Genomic DNA, 20,380 nt, shown 5'->3' with positions numbered 1-20,380 from the left:
TAAAAACATCTATTGCTGGAACAAAAGCACATCTGGAAATAAGGTACTTAGTGCTATTAGGCTATGGCTTTACTTCAATAGCGTCCCAAATTCCTGAACACTTGCCGGAATTCCAGATTCCCATTGAAATGCATGAATGCCGGATGCCAGAGTGTTTCGGCAAAACTGATACATTTTTGCAGTCTGCGCATGCTCAGACAGCAAAAAATTTGAAAAAAAATAAATGCCGGATCCGTTTTTCCAGATGACACGGAGAGACGGATCCTGATCTGTCTGACAAATGCCATCAGCTTGCATACGTTTTGACAGATCTGGCGACGGAACTGCCTGCTGGAATCCTCTGCCGCAAGTGTGAAAGTACCCTTACTCTACTGACTTATGATTTTACCAGTTTAACTGCTTACTGCTGGAGGCTTGACCAGAGATATGAATGGTACCTTATCCAAGATGAGGAAGGGGTGCAATGTCTCCATATATAATATGTAGCACTTCAGCCACCTGTAGCAAATGCACACATTGTTGATGAATGTCTCCATTCATTCTGGTATAAAAGAGGTGCTTAATTATCAATTTATACTAAAAAAAAGAGAGGCATTAGTAAAGGTGGTTATAACCGGACAATAAACCAACCCATTGAAAATTTCAGCCAAGGCCAATGAGAATTGAGGAAAAATACTATTTGGAACAGCTAGGACACCAGGATTTTCTGATATGCTGTAAATCTCTATACAATGAGCCGATCCTTATCAAAACTCTGCTGCATCAGCTAGGAGGGTCATACACCAAATAGCTGTTGGCCGACAGCTGTCTCTCTCTACTTCCCCATACACATGCAATATCAGCTTAGCCTAGCCTGTATGTGTTCTGAATGGGGAGAGGGATGTAAGCCAGTACCAGCCACCAATGGCAGCAGTTAGTTTTGTCAAAACAAAAGAACTGTGTCTGTTGAAATCCAACTTCCCTTCACTTCCCCAACACATGATGGGCTCAGCTAAAATTAATCTAATCTGTATGGCCAGCTTTACACAGTGGTCTGAGGACATGCAGATACCTACCCAAGATCTGATGTTGTTGGTACCATCAACAATATGTGGCTGAAAACTGGTCAAAAATGTCCATAGTTGTCTGGAATTCTCATGTAATCCAGAATCAAATGAATACATTTCCTAATATTGTCAATTCAGTGATGTTATAGAAAGTTTTATCAATTACTATTGTTTACTCTCAAAAATAAAATGTGTATCTTACAGCCCTCTGGGATATTAAGTTTGCTAGAGTACAATATACTCGCTATCAAGCCCACTGTAGGTAAAAGGAGGTGCATTAGGAGCACATGAGGCTGTTTGAGATAAACACGCTAGAGGATTGACACTACATGAACTGAGGTCTTCATGTGGCTGGAAATACACAGCGTCTTCTGAAAAGACTGAAGGATCCTCATTGAAATAGTTGTATGGTCTGAGGTAGAAGCCCACTCCATTTCCGGCTGTAACTGTGTTGGGGATGTCCTCTGCATGAGGAATGTGCAGGAAGCCAGTTGTTATCCAAGCCACCAAATCCTACAGATAAAGAAATAGTTATTCAATTTGCAACCAACGGTCAAATGGTTTTCCGACTTTTTTATACTGATGACCTCAGGATAGGTCATGAGTATCTGATCGGTAGGGGTCTAACACCTCCAGTGAGTGCTACGACCTCCTCACAGCTTACCAAGCACAGTGCCATACATTGTATACCATCTCTGCTTGGTATCGCAGCTCAGCCCTATTCAACTGAATGGGACCGAGCTGTGCCTAGGCCACATGATCAAAGAGCATGATGTCACTGGCTTAGAGTAAGTTGGGAAAAGGCTGTGTCCCACCTCCTCAAATAGCTAATCAGCAGGGGGCCAAAGTGTCAGACCCCCACACATCAGATACTGATGACCTATCCGAAGGATATCAATATAAAACAGGCAGAAAAACCACTTTAATTTTCTTACAGTCATTCTTACATATGTGCCTACTATCAAGTTTGAATACTGTATGAGTCAACCAAAAAACATCTCAAGTATGTACAATTATAAGAAGTCCTTCTGAAATCTCTTTATAGAAAGTCATTTGCAGAAGGTCACTCGATATTAATATACTTTACCTTGTTCCATTTAGGGCTCATTCAGACGGCCGTAGTGTTTTGTAGTCTGCAAATTTGCGGATCCGCAAAACGCGGATACCGGCCTGTGTGCGTTCCACATTTTGCGGACCGCACATGACCGGCACTGTGATAGAAAATGCCTAGTCTTGTCCACAATTGTGGTCAAGAATAGGACATGCTCTATCTTTTTTGCGGGGCTGCAGAACAGAACTAAGGATGCGGACATCCTTAGTTATGTTCTGCAGCCCCGCAAAAAAGATAGAGCATGTCCTATTCTTGACCGCATCTTTTGCGGCCCTATTGAAATGAATAGGCCCTTATGCAGTAAGTGAAAGTATGGATAGGATTACCAGCATTTCTTGTAGGATGTTGGTCAAACCACCTGATTTGGCAGGAGAGGTTGACCATTTAATGGGGGCCTCTCAATTTTACCCCAACAGCAGGTTTCTGGGTAGATAAGTTTTGGGCAGTTCAACTACCTGCTCCTTTTGAGTCCCCTCCTGTCAGAACATATTCAGTCGACAGAGATAGCTTATTCAGCTGACAGCAACCTAATGTGTATCTGTGTGTTGCAAGTTTAAAGGTACCTATACACATTAGGTTACGAACTCACGGTCAAGTTTCTGCATGCAGTTTTGAAAGCCAAAATCAGGAGTGGCCCTTAAAAGGATATATGATGTCTTTTTTAAATTCACTCCTGGTTTTTGCTTCCAACACTGCATGCAGAAACCAGACCATGTGGCCCCACCCTTAGTCTAAAGTTGATCAAAATGACAGTTTCAACCAAAAGAAATGTTCATTGGTTCAAATTAAACCACAAACAATTGTTTTAGCTGACTGATGTGTGACCAGTTTGAGCAATTGTCATCAACCAACTTCTATCTAATGCAACTTTAGATAGCTCTCGGACAAACACTTTCCCGGGAAACAGCTATTACCTCCAACCAGCCCCGTTCACGGGAATGCTCAGCTTGGAATGGGGAGAGGGAAATAAACAGCTGCCAGAGACCTGGTGGCTTTCCTGCCTTCAGAACAAAATATCGAAGAGTTTGAATTTGATACAATCTTCCTTTCTACTGACATCTGTCATCGGGGAAACTCAGGACTCTCCCACTCACTTTAGATGGTCAGCTGATCCTTCAGAAAACTGCAGTTTCGGACACTCTTTGTTTAATGCATATGGCCACTTTAAAATTTAACCCCTTAAAGAGGTTCTCCAGCTGTTGATACTGATGACCTATCTTCAGCATAGAAAAATGTCTTTCAAGGATAGCACCAGCGTCCCAAATCTTTGGAAGCATCACGGTCACCAGCAGTGAGACTCTTTCCCTCTGTAAATGGTAGACATAAAAATAGAGATGAAACGAGACCAGCGTCTTCCTTTGTGCAAGATTTATTTTCAACCAACACAGCAGATAGGCAACGTTTCGGCTTTACACAAGCCTTCTCAAGCCATGAGAAAGGCTTGTGTTAAGTCAAAACGTTGCCTGTCTGCTGTGTTGGTTGAAAAGAAATCTTGCACAAAGGAAGCTGCTGGTCACGTTTCATCTCTATTTTTATGTCTATCTTCAGGATAGGTCATCAATATCTGATCAGCGGAAGTATGACTTCAAACATCTTCGCTAATCAGCTGTTTGAAGCAGAGGAGGCGCTCCATGCAAGCGCCACTTTGTCATTACACTACATCTCGTCTCCTGTGGAGCATAGGGCAATTATAAGCACTCACTCCATTTAAGTGAATGGAGTGAGTTCTTGTATTAGATTACATTTCCGAAACAAAGCACCACCTCCTCTTTAAACAGCTGATCGTCAGGGTGCTGGTTGTCGGACTTCCGACAATCCGATATTGATGACCTATCTCTATAATGGCTAACTTCCAGCACTCCAGATGTTGTAAAACTACAACTCCCAAGATGCACACTTGCTTAGCTGTTCTCAGAACTCCATAGAAATAAATGGAGCATGCTGGGCGTCATAGTTTCACCACAGCTGGAGTGCCAGAGGTTAGCCATCACTGACCTATCCTAACGATAAGTCATCAAAATTAACGGCTGTACAACCCCTTTAAGGACCAGGACAATTTTTGTTCTTGTTTTTTTCCTTTTTTCCTTTTTACCTACATATTTTTATTATGGCGTTTACCACGCATTAAAGATATTTTGATATTTTAGACATTTTTCAGATGCGCAAATACCTGTTATTTTTTATTTATTTATTTTTGAATACTTAAAATTAGGATTGGGTGTTTGCAGTATTATACAGCCAACACCTCTATTGTATGAGAGGTGTAAGGGGTTTTATGAAAATCTCTGTTGTATTATGGCTATTGATTACAGCTCATGAAGCTATTAGATTTGTGGATGACATGTACAAAATGTTCATGATAGAAAAGTCTTACTACAAGTTCTTTTGATTTACACTGTAACTTTTGCCAATCAAGTCAAAATATAGAATTTTCACAGCACATCCTAAAATTCATCTGTAAAAAATATATTACAGAAAGTCCACCAAGAATCATTGACCTGGCTGCAGGTTCTCAGATACTTACCTCATCTTGAATATTTTCATTGTTAATAAAGTTAGAGAACTGAACTGCTGGTGACCATGGGTCATTTTGGTTATAAATACTGCTACTCGTCTTTTCTTCCTCTTTGTGTTTGGTTACAGCCAGCTTATACCTAGAAAGTACAAGAAAATACATTAGAATAGTACAACCTAAGTCGAGCACTTTTACAGTAAAGTTTCATGGGTGTAGGCAAGGCGTACAGAGGAAACAATTGCTCAAGGGACCTGGTGCCTGAGAGGACTATGTCACATAATAAGATGCCAGTATTTTAAATGGCATATAGTAATTGAAGGCCTTTTACATATTTTGCATTGTAGCCCAGGAGCTTGAACTTAGGTCTTTAAACCCTGTCATCTATAGAAAGCTCTTGAATGCATAATGATGAAAATCTTGAGCAATATTAACAACCTATATGTATATTGAGCCAGTATACTGTATAACCATATTTGTCAGGAAAGGCCAGGAGGCCACCAGAGCAACGTGCGACCTTCTGAATTCCCAGAACAGTTGGCAAAGGTCCCTTTCTGCACCTCCCAGAAATCAGTCCCTAGCTGTAGGTGGTGCTGGGACTATGTTATCAGACACATTGTGGATGTCCAATCACTCAGTGAGGAGGCGTTTTAAGTGTGATGGGGCATGTTAGGAAAGGGGCAGAACTTGCAAAAGGGTGGATGACTGACCCCTTATGATTTCATATCATCATCTCCCTGTTGCCAGTGCCACAAGGTTGGCAAGTATGTGCATGTCTGAATGCTTTAAGGTGGATTTAGACGAGCAGATAATTATTTAAGCAATCACCAACAGGAGCGACTACCAACCAAACGTTCTAGCAGACAACTAGATTATCCTGTAAAATTTAGTTGTTTTTTTTTTGATCGTATAATCGTTGATATGCCTGCCTACACAGGGCTGTCTATCTTCAAGAATGTACACAATGTAGATTTACATAACGCAATTCATTAACGACAAACGATGATTGCATCAACGATTTCACAGAAGTTGAACGAGCGTTTCTCGTCCATCTTCCATCGCTTGCATTCGAATCATAACGATTATCTGCTTGTCTAAATCCACAACTATAAGCAAAGACAATGAACAAGTACCATTCACTTACAGGGAGACAAAAGTGGACCTTGCCTGCAATTCAATGGCAGTGGGGAGGGACATCGTGGAATACTTTCGCTTCCATGGGTGAAAAAGACTAACATTTTACATATTCCTCATATACAGAAGTTCCTATGGCAAAGATGGACAGTGCACCAAAATTGAAATTGATAATGCATTTATCATGATTTATAGTTAATGGTGTTCTCTGCTTCGGCCAATCTTTGCATGTAAGGAATGTTACCTGATGATAAGCTCATTATAATGTAGAGGTGAGACGAATCAAATTTTTTTTCGAATCCGAATGCGAAAAGGTTCTCGAATCTCTTGAATCTTTTGAATCTCGAATCTTACAAATCCTGTACATAAGAATTGTGTGAACGGTGTAAGAAACAAAGTGATCCAAACTCAATATTCTTTTAATATGAAAAAATAAAGAGTCCTTACTTTTTTAACAAAGTATTCGGGTTTGGATTCGAAAAAAATTGGAAATACAGGGTAATACAGCACCACATACCTCTTACATCCAGTGATGTCTCTTTGACGTAGATGTTCTCTTTCCTCATCTTCTCCTTTCAGACCTTCAGATCAGACCTCCAGTTTTCAGCCATTTTTCATCTCTGCAGTTTGACAAAAAAAAATCTTAGTTTACTACTTTTCCATAATTTTCGCATCTTTTGGACAAATTATCCTACCACCCCCAATACTGTGCCGCTGTGCTCCCCTATGCAATACTGAAGAAACAGATAAACCCCCTGATAATACTAGTACCACACAGAGCCCCTCATATAAAATACCCCTTCTTTGTGGTCTCAGTAGATGCCCCCATAGTGCCCCCCAATAATGTGCCAGTAAAAATGGACCCCCATAATGCCCCTCAATAATGTGCCAGTAAGTGTCCCGATAGATGCCCCCCCATCATGTGCTAGTATCAAGTGCCAACCCCCCCATGTGCCAGTACCAACTGCCTCTCCCCCCCATGTCCCAGTATCATAGTGCCATCTCCCCCACAATGTGCCAGTATTAAGTGCCACTCACCTCCCCCCCTATGTCCCAGTATCATAGTGCCAACTCCCCCCCCAATGTGCCAGTATTAAGTGCCTCTCTCCTCCCCCCTATGTGCCAGTATCATAGTTCCATCCCCCCCAATGTGCCAGTATCAAGTGCCTCTCTCCTTCCCACCCACCTCCCCATGTGCCAGTATCATAATGCCATTCCCCCCATGTGCCAGTATTAAGTGCCTCTCTCCTTCCCCCCCTATGTGCCAGTATCATAGTGCCACCCCCCTCAATGTGCCAGTACCAAGTGCCTATCTCCTTCCCACCCACCTCCCCATGTGCCAGTATCATAATGCCATCTCCCCCCCAATGTGCCAGTATTAAGTGCCTCTCTCCTTCCCCCCTATGTGCCAGTATCATAGTGCCATCCCCCCAATGTGCCAGTATCAAGTGCCTCTCTCCTTCCCACCCCATGTGTCAGTATCATAGTACCAACCCCCCTATGTGCCAGTATCATAGTGCCTCTGTCCTTCCCCCCATGTGCCAGTATCATAGTGCCATCTCCCCCCAATTCCCCCCAATGTACCAGTATCATAGTGCCATCCCCCCAATGTGCCAGTATCAAGTGCCTCTCTCCTTCCCACCCACCTCCCCCCATGTGCCAGTATCATAATGCCATCCCCCCCCCAATGTGCCAGTATTAAGTGCCTCTCCCCCTATGTGCCAGTATCATAGTGCCACCCCCCAATGTGCCAGTATCAAGTGCCTCTCTCCTTCCCAGCCACCTCCCCATGTGCCAGTATCATAATGCCATCCCCCCCAATGTGCCAGTATTAAGTGCCACTCTCCCCCTATGTGCCAGTATCATAGTGCCATCCCCCCCAATGTGCCAGTATCAAGTGCCTCTCTCCTTCCCACCCCATGTGTCAGTATCATAGTACCAACCCCCCATGTGCCAGTATCATAGTGCCTCTGTCCTTCCCCCCATGTGCCAGTATCATAGTGCCATCTCCCCCCCAATTCCCCCCAATGTACCAGTATCATAGTGCCATCCCCCCAATGTGCCAGTATCAAGTGCCTCTCTCCTTCCCACCCACCTCCCCATGTGCCAGTATCATAATGCCATCCCCCCTAATGTGCCAGTATTAAGTGCCTCTCCCCCTATGTGCCAGTATCATAGTGCCACCCCCCAATGTGCCAGTATCAAGTGCCTCTCTCCTTCCCACCCACCTCCCCATGTGCCAGTATCATAATGCCATCTCCCCCCAATGTGCCAGTATTAAGTGCCTGTCTCCTTCCCCCTATGTGCCAGTATCATAGTGCCACCCCCCCAATGTGCCAGTATCAAGTGCCTCTCTCCTTCCCACCCCCCTATGTGTCAGTATCATAGTGCCACCCCCCCATGTACCAGTATCATAGTGCCATCTCCCCATGTGCCAGTATCAAGTGCCTCTCTCCTTCCCCCCCATGTGCCAGTATCATAGTGCCAACCCCCCCATGTGCCAGTATCATAATGCCATCTCCCCCCCAATGTGCCAGTATCATAGTGCCACCCCCCAATGTGCCAGTATCATAGTGCCATCTCCCCTCCCAATGTGCCAGTATCAAGTGCCTCTTTCTCTTCCCACCCCCCATGTGCCAGTATGCCAGTATCAAGTGCCACCCCCCCATGTGCCAGTATCAGGTGCCAATTCCCCCCCCCCATGTGCCAGTATCAAGTGCCTCCCGCTCCCCCCATGTGGCAGTAACAGTCTGGTATTTTAAAAAAAAACACTTATACTTACCTCCATGTCAGCCTCTTCCAGCCTGTGTCCCGCGCTGTATGTCCATATATGGAGTCAGTGCTTGTGTATTTCAGAAAAGTTTCTGCTGGGACTCGAACCAACAACCTTCTGCATTAGAGGCAAGGCACTTACCCACACAGCTACAAGATCTGCATAGCCTCTGCCTGAAAAAATATGAGACTCCTACTGTAGACTCTGTTATAGCTTTAATAGCAAGTGTACATCCATACACATGACACCTGCCCCAGCACACTCAGCACCGCTACATCTATACACATAACAGCTGCCCCAGCACACCCAGCTCTGCTACATCTATACACATGACAGCTGCCCCAGCACACTCAGCTCTGCTATATCGCTATATATGATAGCTGCTCCAGCACACCCAGCTCTGCTACATCAATACACATGACAGCTGCCCCAGCACACTCAGCTCTGCTACATCTCTATATTTCTATCTACTGTATAGTAATACTTACAGATATATAGATATAGCAGAGCTGAGTGTGCTGGGGAAGCTGTCATAAATATATATATAGAGAGCTATAGCAGTAGCTATACAGTTCTAATAGCTGTGTGGGTGTGTTGCCTCTGATACAGAAGGTCGTGGGTTAGGGCTCTTTCACACCTGCGTTATAGTCTTCCGGCATAGAGTTCCGTCGTCGGGGCTCTATGCCGGAAGAATACTGATCAGGATTATCCTAATGCATTCTGAATGGACAGTCCGTCCTTCAGGATGCATCAGGATGTCTTCCGTTCCGGAACGGAACGTTTTTTGGCCGCAGCAAATAGCGCAGCATGCTGCGCTTTTTGCTCCGGCCAAAAATCCGGAACACTTGCCGCAAGGCCGGATCCGGAATGAATGCCCATTGAAAGGCATTGATCCGGATCCGGCCTTAAGCTAAACGTCGTTTCGGCGCATTGCCGGATGCAACGTTTAGCTTTTTCTCAATGGTTACCATGGCTGCCGGGATGCTAAAGTCCTGGCAGCCATGGTAAACTGTAGTGGGGAGCGGGGAGCAGCATACTTACCATCCGTGCGGCTCCCGGGGCGCTCCAGAGTGACGTCAGGGCGCCCCAGGCGCATGGATGACGTGATCGCATGGATCACATGATCCATGCGCATGGGGCGCTCTGACGTCATTCTGGAGCGCCCCGGGAGCCGCACGGATGGTAAGTATGCTGCTCCCCGCTCCCCATTACTACTATGGCAACCAGGACTTTAATAGCGTCCTGGGTGCCATAGTAACACTGAAAGCATTTTGAAGACGGATCCGTCTTCAAATGCTTTCAGTACACTTGCGTTTTTCCGGATCCGGCGTGTAATTCCGGCAAGTGGAGTACACGCCGGATCCGGACAACGCAAGTGTGAAAGAGGCCTTAGAGTCCCAGCAGACACCCATCTCTCTCTCCTGCCGCAGCACAGGCAAGGCATCTGTATCGCTGTCCTGAGGACGGCAATACAGATGACTATGTCCGGGATTCGTCGGTTTCAAATTTTGAAAATAAGATCAGGATTCGAGTCCACGAATCCTTCGAATCCAGCAAGATTCGAGGGATTTGTGGATTCGACGGATTCGTCGTCCCATCTCTATTATAAAGTGTCCCCATGACGAATCCCCCAGTAATTAGCTTGTACCTATAGGGAAACTTTTAAGCTTTTAATTTCCCTGCAGCACCTCCACAGGGAAATTTAGCATTACACAGTGTCTACTGATATCAATTGGTTATCTGCGTAATGCAGGACAGGTTCTTCAAAGCAAGAAACATTCTTTGTAGCCATTATCCTCTCTGGCCAAGAGAACAGAAGACCCCCACCCCCCTTAACTCATACTGACCTAACAGTGTACATGAGTTTTATAAACAATACAACCCTTTAAATCATAATTTGATATTCACTTGAATGCAACAATACAACATTAAATTTAGAAACACAGAAGATTGATCGCAGAAAAAGATCAATTGGTCCATCTAGTCTGCCCTTGTATGATTAATTTTTTATCTTGGGATAGACTTGTTTATCCCAGGCATGTTTAAATTCACTTACTGTAGATTTCCACCACATCTGCTGGAAGTTTGTTCCAAGCTTCAACCACTCTTTTAGTAAAATAATATTTCCTAACATTGCTACTGATCTTAACCCCAGCTAATTTCAGATTGAGCCCCCTTGTTCTTGTGTTTAGCTTCTTATTGAGAACATTTTTCTCCAGAACCTTTTTAAAACGTTATCATATTTAAAGGGATATTCCCATCTTCGACAATGGGGGCATATTGCTAGGATATGCCCCCATTGTCTGATAGGTACGGGTCCCACCGCTGGGACCCGCACCTATATTGAGAACGAAGCAGGGAGTGCTGTGGCTGGAGGATACCAGATTTCCCGAGGTCCGTCCACCACCAAGCGCTAATCCCCGCCTCTCCGATAGAAGTGAATGGGAGCGTACCGCGCATGCGCAGTCCATGCTCCCATTAATTTCTATGGGGCAGACGGCAATAGCCGAGCCAATGCTCGCCAATTTTCGGCGGCCTCATAGAAATGAATGGAGGGCAGCTGTGCATGCGCAGTGCGCTCTCCTTCACTTTCGGGGCTCCGTTCTTGATATAGGTGCGCACCTATAAGACAATGGGGGCATATCCTAGCGATATGCCCCCATTGTCTGAGATGAGAAAACCCCTTTAATGATTAATTATTAAGACAGGCATTTTAGACGCTGGTCTTAATACCCCTTTAGCTGGCAGTGAATACGGTAAATTTATGCAGAGGCGCCGGCCTCTACATAACTTTAGTCTATCCACCGCCTGTCTAAATCTATGCCAGCTCACTAGCTGGCATAGACTTAAACCATTTTCTACACCTAAAACAGGTGTAGAAAATGATAAAATGAAATGGGCCTGCCCGTCTGCCCCCTTCCCACGCCCCCTGTTTTTTGACCTGGTGTGAGCAGAGAAAAGTCACAGATTGCAACACAAATCACCTTTGCCCTGCAATCTACAACAGATACAGTATGTGCCAAAAAGTGCCATATATCTGATAGCAAATGACCCCCTAAGTTCTTTAGGTCTATCCAGGTATATCTTATGCTTAAGACCCTCCACTATTTTTGTAGCTCGCCTGTGCACCTGTTCCATTTTATTGAAGTCCTTTTGTAGGTGGGGTCTCCAGAACTGGATACAGTATTCCAGATGGTTTCAATAGCACTCTAGACAGTGGGATCACAATCTCTCTCTTCCTACTGGTTATACCTCTAGCTATATAACCATCCTACTTGCTTTCGCTGCTGCCTGTCCACACTGTGCACTCATTTTAAAGCTGTCTGATTAGGACATCTAAATTCTTATCTTCTGAAGTCCTCGCTAACACAGAGATGCCAATACAATATTCAGAGTGAAGGTTCCTTCCCCCCAAGTGCATTATTTTACCTTTGGAAACATTGAACTGCGGTTTCCATTGTTTGGGCCATTTATCTAGTCAAGCTAAATCTTTTTCGATGTTACAAACCTCTCCAGGAATATCTTAATTTTAAAATGTCCGCCTTCAGATATATTTGCAAAGACATAACAAAAGGTCCATGAAACAATTCCAGATGCTAGATATTCTATGATATTACACTTACTTAGCCCAGTTCATTGAGTTGTGGACAGCACTCTTCTCTGGAAGATAGTCTCCTGCAAAGCTGACCATCTGGATCCTAAAAGAACGTTCATGATCCCACTTATTCTTCTGTTTGCTGGCAAACTGCATATAACGAGGCATGGGGCCATGCTGCTGAAATGCTGCCTGGTTTTCAGACGCCAGAACTTTCTTGGTGAGCACTGTTTGCTGCAATTTCCATTCTGGATTCCAGGGAACAACCTGGTCTTGAAACTCCATATCATGAGCAACCAAAGAATTGTTTATTCCTGCAACCAAATATTATGTAGGGATAATACGATATCACAAACTGTCATAAATGATCTAAGAAATGTAACTTCCGTTCTGCACCAACATTGTCCTTACACACATATCAAATTTCCTAGACTAATGTTGTAACGGTCTATAAAAACATGGCTGTGCGCACAGGCTGCATGTGGTATCACAGGCAGGTATTGCAATGACAGAAAAATAAATGAATATAGCTCACCTGTTGCTGATTTTTTGGGGATGCACAGAATTTCTGTGATAAATATAGAGGAGAAAAATTCCAGCATCCAAGTCCAGAAAACGTGCAGCGTTATTGGGAAGCTATGAGTAAGGGCAAACTTGATGCATATAAGCATTCTCCTCGCTGGCCAATAGAAGCATGTAAGTAGTGTATGTGTACCTATATTGGATTTTATACTGAACATTATAAAGCTGCAATTTTTCCTTGAATTAGATGCTGGATTTTTTTCTCCTCTACATATATCCATCCTGTATTGCAATGAATCTGAGCTCAGAAGCATAGTTAGACTTTTCTTTACCTAGGCAACATTACAGTTTGTTACCCCACAAACTTTTTTATTGTTTCTCATTAACACAGTTTAAAAAAATGTTATGATTTTTTTTTCGGGGTAGGACAATTTATTTATTTTTTACACTGTTTATCATACAGGAAACTGCAACACAGCTCAATGTAAGTGAATGGCATTGACTGCTGTTCAGTGCACTAGTAGTTAGACCCTACACTCGCTGAGTGTTGAGCGAACTTGTGATTCAAATTCAGCATACAAGTTTGGGTTTCGGGTTAGCTAAGAATTCTGTTATGGATCCCCCTACCATAGACCATAACTCATGGTCCGTCGTAGCCGAATCCATAACGGAATTCTTAGATAACCCAAACCTTGTACACCAAACTTGAAACACAAGTTCGCTCAACACTAGTCCTGATTTATCATGTCTTTACTCCAGAATTCTGGCTTTGGAAATTTGTAAAATGGGGCTTTTGGGCTCATTTGTGCAAAAGTTTTGCAACTTTTTTACATTTTGTATACCACTCACTCCAGTTTTAAAATATGGGTGGGAATATAGGGAGGGAGGGTGGAGTATGAAAACTGGAGTAGCTTTTCTAGACAAAAGTTAGATTGAAAGATGAGACATATTCATCTAACAACATGCAACATTTGATAAATGTGACATAAAGTAAGCTAAAGTAAACTTTCAGTAATGGTGCATGCGCAAGACTCACATAGTCTCACATTAATGGCGGCCTGCTTCATGCTGCCTCAGAGGAGCCCATACATTCTATTACAGGTACAGCGATGAGACAGCACTCCAAATAAAGCGAAAAAAGTGGAACTTCTTTATTCACCCATTTCAGCCTAGCACAGTGAGGCCTTTCTCATTCCATCAAATTTGCCAGCAGTGTTACTGGAGTTCAAGTTTATCTATTGTTTGTAACCGTCTTGTTCATGCTTATTGCCATTTTCTGTATTATGTATGTAAACCCCTTTTCATATGTACAGTGACATGGAATGAATGACGCTTTAATAATAAGTAATAATAATTTATGAACAGGTCAGCAAGTGTAGCTTAGGATGTAGCAAGGATGCTTGTTACTATACCAATAACCTGTGATCAGAGTCAACACTAAAGTCAAATATTCACCATAGGCTGGCAGCAAAATTACAGAAAGATCTGGACCATTTGATCATGCTGCAAATGCACTCATATTTATAAAATAACTAGCAGGATGACCCGGCTTCACATGGGTATATTTTGACTATTTCATTTAATATAGTATGTGAGGTTAAAAGATATCCACAGTGTCCCCCATAACACTGACCTCTACAGCACCCCTCCCCCTTAACAGTGACCTCCACAGCAGCCCACCACCTTATCTTTGACTTCCACAGCAGCCCGCCCCTTTAACAGTGATCTCCTCAGTGCCCCATCCTGTTAACTGTGATCTTCACCGCCCCCCGCCCCATAACAGTGTTCTCCATAGTGGCCCTTCCCCTAAAATTGACCCTTCACAGCAACCTGTCAACATTGACCTTTACAGCAGTCCGCCTCCTTAATACTGACCTCCACAGCGGTCCACCCCCTTACCAATGACATCAATGGCATCTCTCCCCTGTTAACAGTGACCTCCACCGTGCCCTGCCACCTTAAAAGAGACCTCCACAGCGCCTGCCCCTTTAACAGTTACCTCCATAGTACCCTACCCTATTAACAGTGACTTCCACTGTGGCTGCCCCATTATTAGTGAGCTCCACAGTACCCTTCCCCTTAAGTGACCTCCACAACACCCCAGCCCCTTAACAGTGACCTTTACTGTACCCTGCCCCCTTAACAGTGACCTGTACAGCACGCCGTTTCTTACCATTGACCTCCATAGCGGACCGTACCCTTAACTGTGACCTCCACAGCACTCCGCTCCCTTAACAGTGACCTCCACAGCACCCTGCCCCTTTAAAGGTGATCTAAAGCAGTAAATAAAATGGCTATGAATAAAACCTGGTGTAAAACTGCATATGTGAAGACTGAAGGACCTGCAAGCTTCTATTGGCTGATAAAGGTCATGTGACCATGTTTGTGTGTGTTTGTGTGGCAGTTGGTGAAAGAATATGATCCTTCTCTCTATGCACCGTGATTCCTTTCTGTGTCCCCGAAGACAGACGTCTGGAGAACGTGTCAATGACAGTTGGTATATGAGTGAAAGACCTGCGGGCTTCTATTGGCTAATGCAGGTCATGTGAGGGTGCCATATTTAAATTTGGGGGGAATATCTCAGGAATGATACGTCCTAGATAGCTGAGACCTGGTCTAAAACACTTCCAGACACCCGATGTACCTGTGTGCCAAATGTGGTGCAGATGGGTCCAGTCGTTTGTCCGTGCATAAAGAACAAACAGAGAGAATTTCATTTTTATATATATAAGAGACTAGCAGGATGACCCAGCATCGCACAGGTATATTTCCACTACCTCTAGAAGCTCATCAAGAGAATGCCAAGAGTGTGCAAAGCAGTAATCAAAGCAAAAGGTGGCTACTTTGAAGAACCTAGAATATGACATATTTTCAGTTGTTTCACACTTTTTTGTTATGTATATAATTCCACATATGTTAATTCATAGTTTTGATGCCTTCAGTGTGAATCTACAATTTTCATAGTCATGAAAATAAAGAAAACTCTTTGAATGAGAAGGTGTGTCCAAAATTTTGGTCTGTACTGTATATAAGAGAGATATACTATGGCAGGCATGGAATATTAAATGGGTATTCTGGAAGATACAAGTTATTCCCTATCCACAGAATAGGTCATAACTATCAGATCGGTGGAAAAAAGTTTATAGGAATAGGACCACTAATATACAATACTTTATTTCTACTTAGATAAAAATATCTCCCAAGCCTAATATAGAGGCAAACTCTGATGTAAACAAATAACAGATAAACAAAAGTAACACAGAAACAAAATAACACACAACCACTATGGTAGGGACCAATAGATTATTAAAGGTAAAAGAACACGGGGGAGTGACCGGCTGACCAGGGTAGGGAGAACTATCCCTATCCACCAGGAGTTTTCCCCTGGGCTGAGGGTGGACCAGGGCTTTTGTTAGGGATAGTTCTCCCTTCCCTGGTCAGCCGGTCACTCCCCCGTGTTCTTTTATCTTTAATAATCTATTAAACATCACTTGTGCGTTGAGTGAAAATCGCAGCATGCTCTATTTTGTGCGTTTTTCACGCAACGCAGGACCCATAGAAGTGAATAGGGCTGCGTGAAAATCGCAAGCATCCGCAAGCAAGTGCGGATGCGGTGCGATTTTCACGGATGGTTGCTAGGTGATGATCGGGATGGGGACCGGATTTTTATTATTTTCCCTTATAACATTGTTATAAGGGAAAATAATGGCATTCTCAATACAGAATGCTTAGTAAAATGTGGATTGAGGGATTAAAAAAATAAATAAATAACTCTCCTCCTCCTCTTGATCGAGTAGTTGCCGATCTCTTGTTACTTCTTTAATCATGAGCTGCCGGCTAAAGGAGCTGTGGTGACGTCACATCACATGGTCCATCACCATGGCGATGGACAATGTGATTGGACCATGTGATGAGCTCAGTGACGTCACCACAGGTCCTGAAGAAAGAGCAGAGACCGACAGCTATGGAGGAGGTGAGTTATTTATTTATTTTTTAACCCTCAATTGACATTATACTTAGTATTCTGTATTAAAGAATGCTATTATTTTCCCTTATCACCATGTTACCCATACCCAAGCCCGAAATTTACACCCTTACCCAAACCCGAACTTCATTGGGTACCACATTCAGTTTTTTCTCACGCGAGTGCAAAACGCATTGCACTTGCGTGGAAAAAACTGAACCACGCAACTCAATCGCAGTCAAAACTGATTCAAATTGTGTGCTCACTCGCACGATTTCCCCGCCACGCACTCGCATCCTATCCGGCCCCAATCCGTAACGCCCGTGTGAGGCCTAAAGGTACTTTCACACTAGCGTTTTTCTTTTCCTGCACTGAGTTTCGTCATAGGGGCTTAATACCGGAAAAGAACTGATCAGTTTTATCACCATGCATTCTGAATGGAGATAAATCCGTTCAGGATGCATCACGATGTCTTCAGTTCAGTCACTGAACGGCGTTTTGGAAGGAGGAAATACTGCAGCATGGTACGGTATTATCTCCATACAAAATGCCGGATCAGTTGGCGGAATGCCGGATCCGGCATTATTTTACATTGAAATGTATTAGTGCCGGATCCGGCATTAGAAATCACGAAATCTGCATGCGCACACCGGTAAAAATGTGAAAAAGAATAGAAACTGATCAGTTAGTCCACGGAGAGACAAATCCGTTCTTGCAATGCATTTGTGAGATGGATCCGCATCTGTATCCATCTACAAATGCTGTCTGTTTACATGCAGATTGCCGGATCCGGCAGGCAGTTTCGGCGACAGAACTGCTTGCCGGATAACTCTGCCGCAAGTGTGAAAGTAGCCTAAATTATGAATTAGGACTTGAAGAACACCAGTTCTTCATATCAATGATATCTAATTAGTTACAGCAGTTTAACATTGAGGTTGACACCAATGCAGTAACTGAGCCCTATGTTTGTGCCCTATGCCCTGAGCCCTATGCACATTCATTAAGACCAGCGTTTCAGACACTGGTCTTAATAAAGCTCCTGCACTGGAGTTGGATCCAGACTCTACATAACTTCGGTGGATCCACCGCTGCTTCTAAATTTAAGACAGCTTTCTAGCTGTCTTACATTTAGACCATTTCATATGCCTAAAACAGACTTGGAAAATGGTAAATGAAACGGGCCTGCCAGCCTGTCCCCTTCCCGGCCCAAACCCACTTTTAAGGAACTGGCGTGAGCGGGAAGAAGTCACTAATTCTGCGCCAGTAATACGCCTAATTAAGGCGTATTTCTGTTTCATAAATTTTACCCACTTAGTTCATACATATTAAGATTTACATACCTCCGACATCCAGGTCCACCTTATAGTTTATAAAATGTGTATGGATGGTCCCCAGAGTATGAGGTCCTACTCTGTTTCCATGCTGTGCACCTCCATCCATGAAGAAAGATGTACTTATATACCCTGTTGCGTGAACTTTTGACTCAATAGCCCCATTTTGATAGAACATGAAGTCAAACACATAATCATAGTTTCCAACGGTGGTAATAGTTCTTATAATCAAAACGGTGTTGGCCAAACCACCATAGTAAGAAGAACCAAAATTTGAGAAGTGTCGCCTTAAAGGGATGCCAGTGTTTAGTTCAAATATGCAGATGGATCCTTTGTTAAGAACTGAGCTGTCTGAGTCTAGCAAGTATTGGGTATCTATAAATGTTGCAAAGTAAGGGCAGTCAATGCCACGAACCAACGGGAAGGTGAAACGACCAATACCAAAGTATCCATCCATGTACCTAGTTGACATTGCAGTAGGAGCATTGGACCCATAGAGAGATACTGCTTCTTGGATACTAAGCTCATAAACTATCCTTTCCCCCTTAAACTTGATGTCATATAACCTGAGTCCTCTGTTCACATTAACCCCGAATGCAAAACTCCAGTGGTGGAACAGGACCTGGTTGTTTTTTATACTGTATCGAGCACCTTGTGGTTCATATTGCAGAGGGATATCAGAGACTGAACTTTTTGGGAGATTCAGAGAAGCAATGTCATCCTCATGACGTGGCCTTTTCATCTTAACTACCTTCAATTGTCCCTTCTTATATTTCTCCTCTAATTCAGACAAACTTTGCAAGTACTCACCATTATAAAATACCCTTTCCAAACTCCACTTATTACAGTCCAGGTTCTTATGGTTAAACAGAAGTTCTAACCCAGTTGGATGCAGGAAAAATCCACTACCCCGTGTATTAAAGAAGATGCCAAACCAGGTTTGCCTTTCTCCAGATGCAAAGCCTTTTGGAGCACTGGTCAAAGCAGCAAAATAGTCACTGTCTGATTCATTATAGCCCAATACTTCCTTCAGGAAACTTTTTGCTTTGGGGTACTCGTTGAGAAGTAAATGCTGTCGTATCTGATTTCTCTCACTTCCAGTGACTGGTCTACGGTAATATGGCAGTTTGCCTTTATATCTTTGAAGGGTAACATCATTCTTGTATGTGGGATTTGGTAGAGGTCCCACCACATACTCCTTTATTTCGGGTTCGGAATGACTTCCAAAATATACCACAGCCATTGCTTCTCTCCTGGGCATATGTCCTCCTTTATCCAGGTACAATAAGGCATCTTTTTTGCTGGGAGGCAGTAGTTCCACAGAATATATACAGTTGGAAGAAGGGTCAGCTTTGGAGATGTCCACCAGATTCTCCTTGATGTTGTTCTTAAGATATGCCACCACCTGATCAAGTTCTTCACGTGTTAGATCTGCAAATATCAAGCTCTGGTCATTGTGCTTCAAAACAGATGTTTTCTGATTCCCAGAATTACAGGATTTTGTTTTGGATAGAAACAAAAGGACAGAAACCAAAGCTAAAATGGTGGCAACTGCCAAAATGAGAAGTGCAGTCACTATTTTAACATTCATGTTTGCATTACATTAAACCATCAGCTCCTCCAATGTAAAAGGCTTTAACTCCACGCCTTAGCTTAGAATGAATGCCTTTCACTCATTCCTGCCTATTTAACTTGTTGGATTCCTAAAAGTAAACTGGCAATCTGGGAGGAGGCAAGGAACTGGATGCTGGAGAAGAGATTGTGTGATTTTAGAACCTTTTGTAACTCTGAAGCTTCTAACATATGTGGCTCTGACTCTACACATACAGTGATTCCCATGTAGTGTATTAGAGAACACAGCTGCAACATAAAGCAGTAGGATATGTTTAAGAATAAAGAATGAATGAAGATTTAGTCATATTCTATTTGAAAAACAAATAAATAGAAAATGCAAGTAATGCACTCAAGGGCATTACTAATTCACAGACTGAATGATGTTTAGGAATTCATAAAACATGCATTCAACAACACATGAGAATTGACTTGTTTGTACACTTTCCTATAGACATGTTTACGCAAGGCAATGAATAGGAATAAAAGTTCATAGAAACGCCTTTTCAGCCATTACTAACTACATGAGTCTATTAAAAAGGGTCCTGAGAAAATAAGGGCTTTCCTATTGGAGTGTGAGTAACAGATGTACCAACAACTGGTCAGCACATCTCTACATGTATGGGATGGTTGTACAAGTTCAGCCAATCATCTGCAACTTTGCATAAACTCACTGTGTGTATTTGTATGTTAACTTCTTAAAGGGGTTCTCTGGGGAGTAAGAAAATTAAAATACTTAAATATTTCATTAGTTATATTAATCAGTGCTCGTCATTCCTCC

General features: G+C 43.2%; 1 protein-coding gene across 1 annotated transcript; it reads right to left on the bottom strand.

Annotated features, from left to right (window-relative positions):
• Positions 1-531: 531 nt before the first annotated feature.
• On the bottom strand, positions 532-19,622 carry LOC122941509 (membrane primary amine oxidase-like). Its single transcript, XM_044298823.1, has 4 exons — positions 17,998-19,622; positions 12,200-12,485; positions 4,682-4,811; positions 532-1,559 (listed from the first exon to the last, which is right to left on the bottom strand). Exons 1-4 carry the CDS (start codon positions 19,577-19,579, stop codon positions 1,272-1,274), a joined length of 2,286 nt encoding a protein of 761 aa, XP_044154758.1. The 5' UTR covers positions 19,580-19,622; the 3' UTR covers positions 532-1,271.
• Between the last annotated feature and the right edge of the window lie 758 nt (positions 19,623-20,380).

This window comes from Bufo gargarizans, chromosome 6 (genome assembly GCF_014858855.1).
Source record: "Bufo gargarizans isolate SCDJY-AF-19 chromosome 6, ASM1485885v1, whole genome shotgun sequence".
Classification (NCBI taxonomy): Eukaryota; Metazoa; Chordata; class Amphibia; order Anura; family Bufonidae; genus Bufo; species Bufo gargarizans.
The sequence above is the reverse complement of the archived record's forward strand: the minus strand, read 5'-3'. Positions and strand labels throughout refer to the sequence as shown.